Genomic DNA, 14,790 nt, shown 5'->3' with positions numbered 1-14,790 from the left:
CATATTGCGAGTGGCAGGTCCACATTGGTCTAAACCAACACAGGCAGACGGCGGAATACCCTAATGTTTACATTCATCACATTAAGATGAATTCTTTTTTTATTGTTGTCTATATTTAAGTACTCCTAATGGCAGTAAAAGATATATAGATGGACAATGTCTGCAAATAGAAATCTGAATTGAAATCAGAATAGTGCTTATTGGCCAAATTAACCCCCCACAAAAGAAATTTGGTTCCGGCCGTTGGTGTGGCTGAAGCAACACAGTACAAAACAATACAATATACAATGGAGAGCAACATATACAAGATTTATAATACTTATGTCTATTTATGTCTATTTATAGACGTGCAGAAAATACAGAATCGAGACAACACGAGGTAGAAAAAGTAGATATGAAAGATAGTTTTATAGATGAGGGAAGAAGCTGTTCCTGTGAAGGTTGGTTCTGGTCCACAGACATCTGTATGGCCTGAGTGGACCAACACGCCATCCCTGTCCTGCCTGTGATGTTAGAACAGCATCAGCAGCTTCTTCAGTTGCCTGTCCCCACAGTTCACATGGATTTAAAGAAATGTGTGTGTGTGTTACATCTCCTGGTGTATATTTTGCAGTGATGGAGTGCTCAGGCACACTGTGGTAGCAAGTGGGGTTTAATGCTATCCCCACACTACTACCACCCCACAAGTGAAATCACAGGTCAAACAGTTCCACATTGAAAGGTGCACCACGTCAACAGATAAAGGAGAGCCTAAAATAAAGGGGGCAAAGATACATTCATACACATCAAAAAATCTAGAAAATACCAAAAATCATAAAATACCAAAAATACTTTATTTACAAGCATTTTACATAAGGACTCTCACACAGGATTTTCAATCTCAATACATGTTATAAATGGATAAAAGAAACCAATCCTTTGTAATAAAAAAAAAAAAAAAAGTTAAAAATGTAATTGACTATGATCCTGTGCCATGAATTACTGCATGTCAGTGTACAGATAGGTCTAATATAATAAAATAACGTTCTCTCCTTCCCACAGCAAATCATTAATATTAACTATGCAATAAAACAATGCATAAATTAAGTAAGCATAGTTTTATTTCAGTACATAAAATTGTTCACTCTTTTCAGTTCTTTCTTTTTAACAATACATTCTCCAAACCAAAATTATAAGTATGAACAAATTTGTGATGCATTTTGAAAGTTGTAGTTCATTTTGTGGGATATGTCTGCTTAAGCATCATATTTCTCCACACGGTGGATCTGTTGATAGAGTGTCATGGAGAAGGCCATTCCTAACAACTGCAAAAAGAGAATACAGAAAGGGTTTTAAATCCTTAAAAATTGAATAATGTAAATTCCCTTTCCTATTCCATTTGTAAATTTGAACAGAATTGAAATTGCAGCCAAGACATGTATCAAAGCCATGTGAATTGCAAAAGGTTTTAAGAATAAAATTGATTACAAGGTGAATGCTATTTCAGAGTGAAGGCTTATGATTGGGAGCATAAAGACTTCATACTAGTCACTAATTATAGTTATCAGAATTACAAAATCACTGTCCCCACACACTGCTCCCCGGGCGCCTGTCATGGCTGCCCACTGCTCACCAAGAATGATGGGTTAAATGCAGAGGACACATTTCACTGTGTGCACCATGTGCTGTGCTGCAGTGTATCACAATGACAATCACTTCACTTTCTACTTAGGCAACATAATTAATAATCAGTAATGAGTTACCAAAGTGTAAAAATAACTGCATAGTAGCAAAATCTAAATTAGTAAATCCAGAAATTAAGAAACTGATCAAATACATGTGGCTGATGTTCAGGAGAATTTAGGGAATCTGTAGGTTTTGGATTTTTTCTTTTTCAATACTACATGCTGATTAATTAATACTCAAACCTGATTTGATTCTTTTTTCTGAAATTACTGTTTTAATTCCATTTTAACATTTAAGACACCAGCACAATTAGACTTTCAAGAATTTCATCTGGTCTCCATTACCTGAATGACCAGTACACCCATCACTATGGTGCCCAGGAGGTGTTTGTTGTCATCCAGCCACTCCTCCACCCTCTCATAACAGCCCTATAGAAAACATGGGATGTGGTTTTGCTAAATTTGTGTACAGAACAAATTCAAATAAATTAAAAATAGCTGCACTCTAACATTATTTGCATATTATTCTTCTGTAATACCCACAAATAGTTAATTAGTAAAGTAAATGTTGCATATTAATTTCAATATGAACATTATTTATTATTGACAGTCATCCACAAGTGCATTTGAAGGACTGCGTGAGATGCAGAAACACATCACATCACCATCACAGCATTCTATACTCTACTGCCTTGTACAAAGTAACACGAATACATGCCATTACATGTATTTGGTGACATCACAACCTACAAACCTGTCCTGTTCTTATACCTGTGCCCAAAGTGAACTGGAAGAGTTGCGGCCACACTCCTTGTAGTGTTGTTGGCAGCAGAGATCAGGGACTCTCTTTTCCTGAAGGGCATCATGCCAGTCTGTATACCCAATCACTCCACAACATTCCCACTGTAAAAGAACGTTCAACATGCTACACTGAAAATACATAAATAATGTGAATTATCAGGATTTAAATTGCTGTTGGAAAAAAGCAAACCTCAGCCTGAATGATATTCCATGCATTGCGGAGCCCAACATTGTTGTGTGCGTCATAAAGTCTCAGGCCATCCCTCAAGTCATCCTTGGCGTTATCACTCACCTACGAAAAAATTAAATACTCATTATCCCTGGTTCTCTGTGGCTGCCATGATACCCAATCTAGATCCACCACAGGAATCAAAATTGCATATAAATTCACTTTATGCAACGCCAGAACATAATCCTAATAAATGAAATGTAATATTTTCCTGAACAGAATAACGAGCTCCTGACATGTCATAGTGTTAAGAACAAGGTTTCTTTAGGTACTTTAATAATGCATTTAAAGATTAGGAAGTGGTTAGATTAATGCTGATGGGTGCACCATACACGTTTTACAGAGTCCTACCTTATCGGTGTACACAAAGAACAGGATGAGCAGAATCAGCTCCACCAACAGAATGATTAAGAGGACAATAAAAAACTAAAAAGAGAGACAGAGAGAAAGATATTTATTAATGTGTTATTCCATCTAATGTCTCATTACATCTAAAAGAAGCAGCATACAATAAATCTACAGTGTAATTAGCCCAGCATGGTCCTACAAACTTACACTCAGCAGAAGGCACTTGTTCTCCTTGACAGCACCCAGGCAACCCAGGAAACCAGTCACCATGACAACCATGCCCAGCATGATGACAAGGTTGGCAGCAGACAGGGAGGAGATGGATGCAGAGAAGCTGCTCTGAGCAATAGACAACCACACAGCCACCCCCAGCAGTCCACATCCACACAGCTACACACACAAGGGCATGACGTCAGTCAGTCAGAAAAGATCTTTAGATACACATATATATACACACGAAATTAGTGGAATAAAGTGGTTTACCCAGAAGAGCAGGTTGAAGAGGAACATGACATATTTGACGCAACAGAGACAGCCAGGAGCCATTCTGAAACAAAGAAATAATCAACTGCACAGACTTGAAGGCTGATTCAAGGTTGTATGACCAGGCACAGCGAGCATTGGGTTCCCCTGTCACCAAATGTATAAGTTGTGTAATTAATTACCTTTCATTACTTTTGTAATTTTTGTAATGTGTCTGCCAAATGAAATGTACTGTGAGAAGCTTCGGTCCTGCGTTCCAGAGCGGGTTTTGTATTGCGTGTCCCTGATTTCCTAATCGTTCTCCCCTGCAGTTTGTAGGATAAATGGACCTTGTTTGCAGTGTGTCGCTGCCTGTCATGGTATGTATTACATCATCGGTGTACCTGCCATGTACTTGTATTGTGTTTCGGAAGTAAATCCTGTCCTGTGAAGTTGCATTTGTTCATTTCTATATATGAACATATGCCTCACAGGGATTTTTATATGCAAATACAGTCATGGCCAAAAGGTTTGGGAATGACAAATAGTTTTAGTTTGCTGCTTCCATTTTTTACTATGGCAATGTGCATATGTAGAAGAAAGAATCCGAGTCTGCCCAGACACTCCACGTGTTTCACCTTTGGTCATGGAACAGCCAGAAAACAACTGTATCTCACTTTACACCTTGGTGATGTACAAGGCTAAGATGGTTTCCAAACAAGCGTCCTTGTCCAGGCGCCGATGACGAAGCTTCATTACCTACAGTGGTATAAATATGCTTGTGAACTTACTAACGGTGGGAGTTCTCTTACGAGTTCCCCCCATGGCCATGGTAAAATAAACTCGGATAATCAATTCAATTGACTTCCTTTATTGCAGCTCCCCAGACGGGAAATTTCTCACCACACATATATTCCAGAAAGTTATGAAGAGTGATCAGATAAATTGCCATGAAAATGAACTTAAAAAAAAAATCCACTGCAGTCCAGCCCTGCCACAAAAGGCCCTGCTGAGATCATTTCAGTGACCCTCTCAAGTAAGATTGTTGAGGAGCACAAGGCTGGAGATCATTCTGCCATGCTGATTGAGATAGAATAGCAGACTGGATGCTTGAAATAACGGTTCTTCCTCTGTTAACCATGGATACCTGCAAGTAAACATGTGCAGTCATCCTTGTGTTGCATAAAAAGAGCTTTGCAGGCGAGGATATTGCTGCTACTAAGATCAAACCTAAATCAACCATTTATCAGATCATCAAAAACTTCAAGGAGAGAGGTTCAAGTGTTGGGAAGAAGGCTTCAGGGTGCCCAAGAAAGTCCAGCAAGCGCCAGGACCGTCTCCTAAAAATGATTCATCTGCAGGATCGGGTGCCTTGCTCAAGAATTGCAGCAGGCAGGTGTGAGTGCATCTGCACACACAGTGAAAGGAAGACATTTTTCCAGGATGGCCTGGTGTCAAGAAGGGCAGCAAAGAAGCCACCTCTCTCCTAGAAAAACACTCAGGACAGACAGATATTCTGCAAAAAGTACAGGGATTGGACTGCTGAGGACTGGTTCTGACTGAGTCTCAAAAAATGGTCACGACTGCACACCACTATTTCTGCATATGTGCAAGGTTTTGCACACAATATTAAGATGTAATTAAAATAGTAAATAATTTACATAATGCTTGTTACTCCCAAACAATGAACAACACTTCAACAACCAAAAACTCGTTTACAGTATTTACTTACAGTAAGTCAAAAATAACATTAGCACCACCCGCCTAATACAGTCAGTCATGCCTCTTCTGGTCTTCTGACCCCCTGGGCGACGTAATTTTACTACAATTCTACATGCATTCTGTGATGGTGAATGCACATGCCAGCTAGGAGAATGCAGACAACCAGACAACTTTCCTACCAGATCGGCTGAGAAATTGCAAGGCTGGAGCTGAGGAAGAAGGAGAGTAGAAGTAAGGGACCAGATGAAAAATGGAAGTAAGGCCAGATATACTGGTTTCTACCATGGGGGAATGGCAGGGTGTTATTGTGAGCTGTATATGTTCTGGAGCTGATGAGTTGATGTGAAGGAGTCATGATGATGAAAGTTATCAGTACATATCAGTACACAGGCGGGTGGGAGATGTATGGTGGTGTTAATACTGGCACTAGGTGGCAGAAAGGTGCTTGGTGGGATGTCTAAATAGAAGAAAGAGGAGAAGGAAACCTGACGGTGGAATGAGAAAGTACAGGAGAGCCTCCAGGATAGGAGAGGTTGGTGAAGTAGTGGGATAGTCAATAATAAGAAGGCAAAGGACAGGAGTACAGAGAGTTGACCCAGAAAATAGCACAAGAGATGCCATGTTTGCTCTCAGGGTGTTGATTGAGAAGTACAGAGATGGTCAGTAAGACCTGCGCTGTCTTTGTGAACTGGAGAAATCATTTGTAGAAGAAGTCAGGAGTAGAGAGAAGTTTGTAAAAGTGGTGCAGTGACAATAATGACATCTGTAGTGAAGGTATAACAAGGATCAGATCTGAGCTCTTTATAGTTTACTATGGTGACTCTACAGTGAAAATGGGACGCAGGTGGAAGAGACCCTGGAGAGGTGGAGATCTGCTGAAGACAGAACTGAGAGAATACGTGTGTGTGTGTGTGTGTGTGTGTGAATGAGGGAGGACAGCAGGATGGTCAGGAGGAGATCTCGTGAAGGAGCAGAAGCAGGGGGGAGTGTAGAAGAGAGGAGAGAACATGCACGGTGGAATAGGTGGAGAAGAGTAACAGCAGTTATTAGTGACAGGCAGCTGGCCACCAGCAAGACAAGAAAGCAATATTACATGGGATGGTGACGGTGACATTGATGGAATGACAGCAGGCAGAGCGGGGGGGTTTGGAGGTAAAGAAGGGGAGATGCTGAGTATGTTGGGAGAAGGACACTGAAGATGGAGCTACCAGACAGGAGGAGAAGAGGAAGGTCAAGTAGGATGCCACAGATTTAGTAATATGGGGAAATATATATAAATTCCACAAGATGCATATTCCACACCAAGCACCAGAGACACAAGTGGGATATGAAAGCTTTTAAAGACCAATATCCATAAAATGTGCAGCCAGTCGAGTTGGACATTTGTGGCATTTAAATAGTTTAAATAGAACCGTGCACATAAACACTGGAATCACATTCAAACTATTCATTTCCGACACCATGAAGATCCTGGCACGATGCAGCATGCGCATTTTATACTGGATGGTTCTTAAAATATGTAGCCTGTCCCTGGAAAACCACGACAAAAATAAAGAGAAAATGGACGTGAAAAGGAACAAAAAGAAGAAGAAACAAAGAGGCGATAAAAGTCCCCGTCCAACTTACAGTAAGTAATACGGAGCTTTCTGGAATAAGAGGTTCCACACTCAAACTTGTGCAAGTTATTTCCGTGGCTGGGAAAACAGAACATGGCCCTCACCTCCCGGCGGATTACAGCCCGCTGCGGTCCAACCACGGCGCCGAGCAGGAAGAAGAGCTTCCTCCAACTTCCCTCTTCTCTTCTCCTCTCCTTCTTCTCTTCTCCTCTCCTTCTTCTCTTCTCCTCTCCTTCTTCTCTTCTCCTCTCCTTCTTCTCCTCTCCTTCTTCTCTCCTTCTTCTCGTCCGGCTCAGGAAACGGAGAATATCCCGAACTTCCGAATAAAGTACATAAATACAGGAGTACTTCTGGAAGCACCGTGGAAGTGAAGATATTCCAGGGAGCGGAAACCAGCCGTGGAAGATGGAAGCGGCTCTGGGGGCGTGGCCACTCTCAAGTAAAATAACTTTACTTTCCACGCCGACTTTTACTGTGGAAAAAACGCGACGTGTCTCACGTAAAATAACTTTACTTTCCACGCCGACTTTTACTGTGGAAAAAACGCGACGTGTCTCACGTAAAATAACTTTACTTTCCTCGCCGACTTTTACTGTGGAAAAAACGCGACGTGTCTCACGTAAAATAACTTTACTTTCCACGCCGACTTTTACTGTGGAAAAAACGCGACGTGTCTCACGTAAAATAACTTTACTTTCCACGCCGACTTTTACTGTGGAAAAAACGCGACGTGTCTCACGTAAAATAACTTTACTTTCCACGCCGACTTTTACTGTGGAAAAAACGCGACGTGTCTCACGTAAAATAACTTTACTTTCCACGCCGACTTTTCTGTGGAAAAAACGCGACGTGTCTCACGTAAAATAACTTTACTTTCCTCGCCGAGTTTTACTGTGGAAAAACGCGACGTGTCTCACGTAAAATAACTTTACTTTCCACGCCGACTTTTACTGTGGAAAAAACGCGACGTGTCTCACGTAAAATAACTTTACTTTCCTCGCCGAGTTTTACTGTGGAAAAAACGCGACGTGTCTCACGTAAAATAACTTTACTTTCCACGCCGACTTTTACTGTGGAAAAAACGCGACGTGTCTCACGTAAAATAACTTTACTTTCCTCGCCGAGTTTTACTGTGGAAAAAACGCGACGTGTCTCACGTAAAATAACTTTACTTTCCACGCCGACTTTTACTGTGGAAAAAACGCGACGTGTCTCACGTAAAATAACTTTACTTTCCACGCCGAGTTTTACTGTGGAAAAAACGCGACGTGTCTCACGTAAATTAACTTTACTTTCCACGCCGAGTTTTACTGTGGAAAAAACGCGACGTGTCTCACGTAAATTAACTTTACTTTCCACGCCGAGTTTTACTGTGGAAAAAACGCGACGTGTCTCACGTAAAATAACTTTACTTTCCACGCCGAGTTTTACTGTGGAAAAAACGCGACGTGTCTCACGTAAAATAACTTTACTTTCCACTCCGAGTTTTACTGTGGGGAAAAAAACGCACTGAAGGCATCAAAACTATGAATGAACACATGTGGAGTTCTGTACTTAACAAAAAGTGGAGACCTGGTCTCCACAGTCACCTGAACCCAGTCCAGATGGTTTGGGGTGAGCTGGACCAACAAGTGCTAAACACCTCTGGGAACTCCTTCAAGACTGTTGGAGAAGCATTTCAGGTGACGACCTCTTGAAGCTCATTGAGAGAATGCCAAGAGTGTGCAAAGCAGTAATCAGAGCAAAGAAACTAGAATATAAAACATGTTTCCACTTATTTCACCTTTTTTTGTAAAGTACAGAACTCCACATGTGTTCATTCATAGTTTTGATGCCTTCAGTGAGAATCTACCAACGTACATAGTCATGAAAATAAAGAAAACTGTAACGTCGGCAAGCTGATGAGGTAAGTAAGTGCAGAGACGGGACATACTGAAAACAAGGATTTATTAACAAACGCAAATCAACACGGCGCAATGGTCGAAAACTGGAGAAATAACGGGGAGAACAAAAACTAGCCCGCAGGCGTGTGCCGATTGCCAGAACTCAAAACTCATCTAACAGTTGCCAGGTACACAACGAAGGTCAAGTTTACTAAAGAGTTCACAAAAATGTCGCCGCCACTGATGCCTTTTATAAGCTGTTCTGATTGGGCACAGGTGATGTGTCCAGGTGCTGTCAATCCTGACAAAAACACATTGAATGAGAAGGCGTGTCCGTATTGGCCCGTACTGTATATTTGTGAATGGTCTGATATTTATTTCTGCACGTGGCAGTACTCCCGAGTTGTGTTGGAGGTCTGAGGTGAACAGGGTAAACATGACCACGGTGTTTTACCTGCAATGCCACAGTCACACATACTGAGGTCAGGTAGTCTGTAATCTTGTCCTTAAGTAGCATTGGCAGTTTGCTTTTGTAGAAGTCCCATTTCCTGTGTCCAGGTGAGTGAAAGCCCGGTGTACCAGGTAAATGAGAGCATCTTCTACTCCTTTCTCTAAATAAGATTTCCACTTGCGTGATTCAGTGCTTCGGAACCCCTTCCAGGAGAGTTCACTCATTGCATCCACTGGGCAAGGTTGCATTGCTTTGACTGCTGCTCTTCTTCTTAACCTTCTTTCTTAAGCCCGTACTCGGATCTGCTGACTACCTTGAGCCAGATGATGAGTTCAACTTTCTGATGTACTTCAGGGATTAGCCGTATTTCTTTTTTATGGTGCAAACTTGTTCCTTGGCTTGATAGTCATCGTTCTTATATAAACCATGAGATTCATTATACATGTTTTGCAGAGTAAAAATGTGAAATGTTTATATTTGTGAGCTATCACTATGCTGACATGCATTTTCTAGATGGTAGAAAGCTGTAGCCTTCTAGCTACACTTGACAGGAATATTATTCATAAAACATTTTTCCTTTATTTTGACTTGTGTTAATGCCTGATCATTGATTGCCAAAAGCTTCAACGGTGAAGTCAAATGTTACGCTAAATGATGTTAACCTTTTTCCAATTAGCCTTCATTTCACAACCATCGCCCAGTTATTTTTAAGAAATTCTTATACAGGACAAACTTCCATCATTCAATTCAAATTTCAATAATTTATTAAACCATTTTTGTAAAGCCAGTTACAAAAACATGATCACATTTTCTCTCTTTGTCATCAAGTAAACGCTCTATGATGCATACTGCAGGAACTGAAGAACAATTTGGGAAGATTTCAGTCCCTGGGGCTGCCTGCAGCTGTACTGGGACTTCAGTGCCAGTGAGAGAGACTGAACCACGAGTGAATGTGTGTGTGCACTGAAGTAGACTCAGCAGATGCATAGCACCACCAAACACTGGCCATTAGGGCTTGATCAGATGGAGATCAGTGATAAATTCCAGATCGGTATAATGCGGGCCACAGAAACAGAAAAATTGTGGCATGAGGTTATTAAAAGGTCAGAGCTCTGAGCCCTGAGTGGGCCGAGCTGGACGCCACTGGTCTCTGCCTGCAGTTCAGTCTCTCTCAGGAGAATCTCTCACGCCGACATCACAGTGCCCACACAGTATACCCCTAATTCTCCTATTACACTTGATTTAATTCAAACAAAATGACAACACCCACCCACAAACACATGTAGCCTGATAAAATGCAATAGCAGTGATTCCTTTAAATTCCTTTACTTTTTTCCATTCATTTTCAGTATAAGGTTCATTAACCTCTGACACAAAACTTGCATTACACTCACAAATATAGGGCGCATATCAAACAGCAAAATTACACAATACATTGGAGAGATATTGGAGATTAATATTTTAGTAATTACTATAAAAGAAACAGAAAAAATACGCATATTTGGACTTGCACAGGGCTGTTCGGTTGTAAATGAGAAGTGTGATGGTGAAAAAGACAGTTATTTATTTTAAGTAGTTATGTGCAGGACTTTGCTTTCATTTAAAAAAATGAACATGATGTATTAGTATGCTAACCGTTGATTTGTTGGATTTTATTTCTTGTTTTGCACTGCTAAAGTAGCCAGCTCCTAGTTTTAGTTGTAATAACTGTTATTGTTCTGCAAAAATGTAAACGAGAGCAACCTAATTGTTTTCCGATCATGTTAAATAAAGATCATGAAAAAAACACTGATTACTCTTGCACCATAAACAATTTTAAAAGGGAAAGTCCTCGAGAAGCCCTGCAGTACTGCTCTTCGCCTCTAGGAGGGAGTAGACACTCATACACAGTCCCCGCAAAGGCAGTTGGGTCCTTGTAGACATAAATAAATCATTTATATCATATGCATCACATGCCATAAGATATCAGGTGTTCATAAAATATATGTCCTACATCTATTTATTGTATTTGAATTTTTTTTTTCTTTTGTATTGTTTTCATTGTTTCTCTTGTATGGCTCAGCATTCATTTGTAAGTCCTGGATTGTGTCATTGTGGTTAGCGATATGGTTGCTGTCGTTTTGTCTGTGAAGCCTACCTTTTGGATGTTTCATCAGACAGCATCATATCACAAAGAAAAAAAATCTATTTATAAAGAATGTGACAAAACTATGTGAGGATGTGTATTCTGGGTGTGAGGACGGTATAACAGCAAGTTCAGAAACATTCACACACATGCTGAAATGAACACAAAATAAAGACAGCCAACAATTGTAACCTCACAAACCTAACCTGCTGCCTGCTCTATTCAGCGTTTTTAACCATTGGCACCTCTGTGGGATGGAAACAGAGCGAGGAATGGTGGCGTGTTTGGTCAGAAAACTGGCAGTACATGGGGTCACATTGGTGCTAGTAACAGGGAGACTCAGATTTCTAGCAGGAACAGTTCCATGGCATTTTAAAAGGAGGATAAGGTTGTGCATGTTTCTATTCCGGCGCCCTTTTAAACATCAAATGGGCAGCTGGTGGATGTGTCCACTTCTGTTTCTCCAGACAGAAGGCGATTGGCCCATGTTAATCACCTGACCCAGGCACTACCGCAACTGGAAACAGACATGAGGCTGCAGCGTTTCTTCACAATCATGTTGATGTAAGCCTTCATGATTTTTGTGATCTCTCCAACCTGAAGAAGAAACACACCGATCAGTCACTATTTATAATATAAATACAGATATTAAAATCAATTATGAATATAAAAACTGCCATTTAGGAACGTTATCTGTCAAAAACAAGAACAATCAAAGTAAAAAAAGATGTGCGGTCGTGGTTAATGTAATTCATGACTATGAAATGTGTCCTCTGCATTTAACCCATCACCCTTGGTGAGCAGTGGGCAGCCATGACAGGCGCCCGGGGAGCAGAGTATTTTTTAAAAAGAAGGACATGAGAATACCAGTGGGGTCTCGAAGAACATCTCTCTCTCATCCACGGTAATCTTGTAGGTGGTGGCCTGTGGTGCTCCAAAAAAGACAATGTGCTCATACTGGAAGGTCTCCAGCGGTTTGGGATCTCCCCTCTTGTACACCGAGACGTTCTCTGCGCTCACACCCAGCCACAGGTCATGGGGGAACCCACCCTCTTTACACTGCAGAGGAGCAAGCATGCCATTCTTTTACAGATGGTGGATTTAAGCAGATTTAAAATCCTGACTGATATCACCACTACATGTCAGCCAAGTGTTACATTTTATAATCCAAGTACAGTGCATCCATATAGTGCATCACTTTTTCCACATAATGTTATATTACAGCCTTATTCCAAAATGGAACAAATCTTTTTTTTTTATCAGAATTCTACACAAAACAACCCATAATGCCAACGTTAAAAAGTTCACTTGAGGTTTTGGCAAATTTATAAAAAAAAAAAAAAAAAAAGAGAGAGAGAGAAAGTAAATGTACATAAGTATTCACATCCTTTTCTGTGAAGGGCCTTAGACAGGAAGGTGACAAAGAACCCAATGGTCACTCTGTAAGAGATCCTTAGGTCCTCTGTGGACAGAGGAGAACCTTCTAGAAGGACAACCACCTCTGCAGCAATCCACCAATCAGGCCTGTATGGTAGAGTGGCCAGAGGGAAGCTACTGCTTATAAAAAGACACATGGCGACCTGCCTGGACTATCTCCAGGCCAATACTAACCCTACAGAGTTTTTTCCACCCTCACCTCCACATCAAACAGCGTAGATCCATACCCAGGCCACTCTTTCATGATGGTCATGTAACTAAGCATGGCCTGGTGCTGGGGTATCCCTTGCAGCCTTGGCCATTTCTCCAGCACACTGGTCCTGGTAGCTGACATTTCCTCCTTCACAAACATCTCCAGCATCTGTTCCTCCTCCACACGTTGCTTCTTCAGGGAGCCCGTTTTAAAGCTTCGACGCAACGTTCCGTCCAGGAAGCTCGTCCTCCTCCGCTCCAATGTGTGTCCTGCTCCGACTCCGCCGGAGACTCCCACTCCTCCCCCGGCAGCACCAGCTACGCCTCCTTTGGTGGACTGCAGTATTCGCGTGCGTAGGCGCCCCACAGGGTACACACCAGCCAGGTTCCAGCTGAGGCGTGGACTGGCATCACCATGGAGATATTGCAGGCGCAACGCTGCCAGGTGCTGCAGAGTCTCCTCAGGGGCAGGAAAATGTCCGCTGATCAAACTCTCGTGAGCCTGACAAAGTCAAATAGAAGAAAGATGACTGCACAGATCTCAGAACCTTACGGTCTGGTCAGTGTTCATTTCTACAACTCGCCTGCTCAAACATGAAGGCAAACTCCACGCCCTCTTTGGGCATACTCTCTACATCTAGGAAGCAGTAGAGTTTGAAGTAGAGGCGCCAGGGTCCTTCCTCCTCCTCATCCTTAGTGCCTGACAACCTTTAAACACAACAGCAAACCAAACGTTTGCCACAACGGCTGGCATATCAGCAAATGAGCAATGCTTGCGATCTTATTTCATGTTGTAAATTCATTGAAGGATCTGTCTGCACTGTTATAGGCACGTTTTACCTCTCAAACTTGGCAAGAACATCCGCCACAATAACGCGGCTCTCAACTGCACGGTCAGTGGTCCTGTTGTGCTCAAACAAGGAGAACATGTTCCTGCTGTCCTCCATCGCCAGGCCTCGGATCAGCTTCTCGACCACCTACACACCCAGAAAATAGGTCTGTCTCATCATGTATACGGCTTTGGGAAGTTTTGGGGAATACTTGTGAGACTGCTTTACCTCTCCAGCTGTTGTGTGTGAGTTTATGGAAATCTTGCAGGAACCTCCTCCATGGCAGTAGACCGTGGTAGTCATCTCCTGCCTCAGCATCAGGGCAGCAATCTCCTCCTGAGATGGCACATACTCTCTGGATTTGGTCTTCTTTAGGGACTCCCCAATGAACTGGGAATACTTCTCTGTCTCTGTGGCTGGGAATCGCTGAGAAATCCTGACAGATGACAGAAATAAGAAGAAGGCCTAAACACATCATGTAGACGAAAAAACAGACCCATGTGTCCTCATTCAGTTTCAGGAAGCACCCCTGAGACGTGGAGGGTGAAGATACCGTTTGAGGTGAAAACGGAGGTAGCGTAGAATGGCTCTGCTGGGCAGGAAGGTGCAGCTCATGCAGGTGAGCAGATGCCAGTGAGCACTGTTTCCTGGGCTATTGGGCTGAGGCACGTGATTGGTTTGTTTGATGACCTGGCAGTAGACCTCATCACGGAGCGGGCGAAGGTCCTGGCATGTCTGCAGGATGCCCTGGATGATGGGCATAGGGTCAGAAACAGTCTCCATTTCCTGCAGGGAGTTAAAGATCTTCACAGCCTCATCCTGGAGGCTGGTGTAGCCCTTCTCCTTTTGAACTGTAGTAGAGAAATGAAGATAAACAGACAGCAAAGCATCAGAATCCCAGGTCAGCCCTGCTAATCAGTCTCATTAAATCAGGTGAATCCGGCTGAAGCTAACAAAGCTAAACGAAGCCTAAACATCTACAAATGTCAAAGAGAGGGACGTAGAGAGAGGGAGAGTAAAGGACTAAGAA

General features: G+C 42.2%; 2 protein-coding genes across 2 annotated transcripts in view; both read right to left on the bottom strand.

Moving 5' to 3' along the window:
* Positions 1-811: 811 nt before the first annotated feature.
* On the bottom strand, positions 812-7,261 carry LOC114764464 (tetraspanin-9-like). The gene is made up of 8 exons (XM_028954135.1): positions 6,947-7,261; positions 3,526-3,589; positions 3,250-3,432; positions 3,046-3,120; positions 2,656-2,757; positions 2,436-2,567; positions 2,010-2,093; positions 812-1,304 (listed from the first exon to the last, which is right to left on the bottom strand). Exons 2-8 carry the CDS (start codon positions 3,586-3,588, stop codon positions 1,236-1,238), a joined length of 708 nt encoding a protein of 235 aa, XP_028809968.1. The 5' UTR covers position 3,589; positions 6,947-7,261; the 3' UTR covers positions 812-1,235.
* Positions 7,262-9,917: 2,656 nt separating this feature from the next.
* LOC114764463 (unconventional myosin-X-like) overlaps positions 9,918-14,790 on the bottom strand; it is a 48,490-nt gene continuing 43,617 nt past the window's right edge. The window contains exons 34-40 of the mRNA XM_028954134.1: positions 14,314-14,611; positions 13,989-14,196; positions 13,771-13,907; positions 13,515-13,638; positions 12,938-13,432; positions 12,169-12,360; positions 9,918-11,898 (exon numbers count right to left, since the gene is read on the bottom strand). Coding sequence (XP_028809967.1) covers positions 11,794-11,898; positions 12,169-12,360; positions 12,938-13,432; positions 13,515-13,638; positions 13,771-13,907; positions 13,989-14,196; positions 14,314-14,611 — 1,559 coding nt within the window. The 3' untranslated portion in view covers positions 9,918-11,793. The remainder of the gene's footprint in view (positions 11,899-12,168; positions 12,361-12,937; positions 13,433-13,514; positions 13,639-13,770; positions 13,908-13,988; positions 14,197-14,313; positions 14,612-14,790) is intronic.

Source organism: Denticeps clupeoides, chromosome 15 (genome assembly GCF_900700375.1).
Source record: "Denticeps clupeoides chromosome 15, fDenClu1.1, whole genome shotgun sequence".
NCBI lineage: Eukaryota > Metazoa > Chordata > Actinopteri > Clupeiformes > Denticipitidae > Denticeps > Denticeps clupeoides.
Note: the sequence above shows the minus strand (reverse complement) of the source record. Positions and strands in the feature narration are given on the sequence as shown.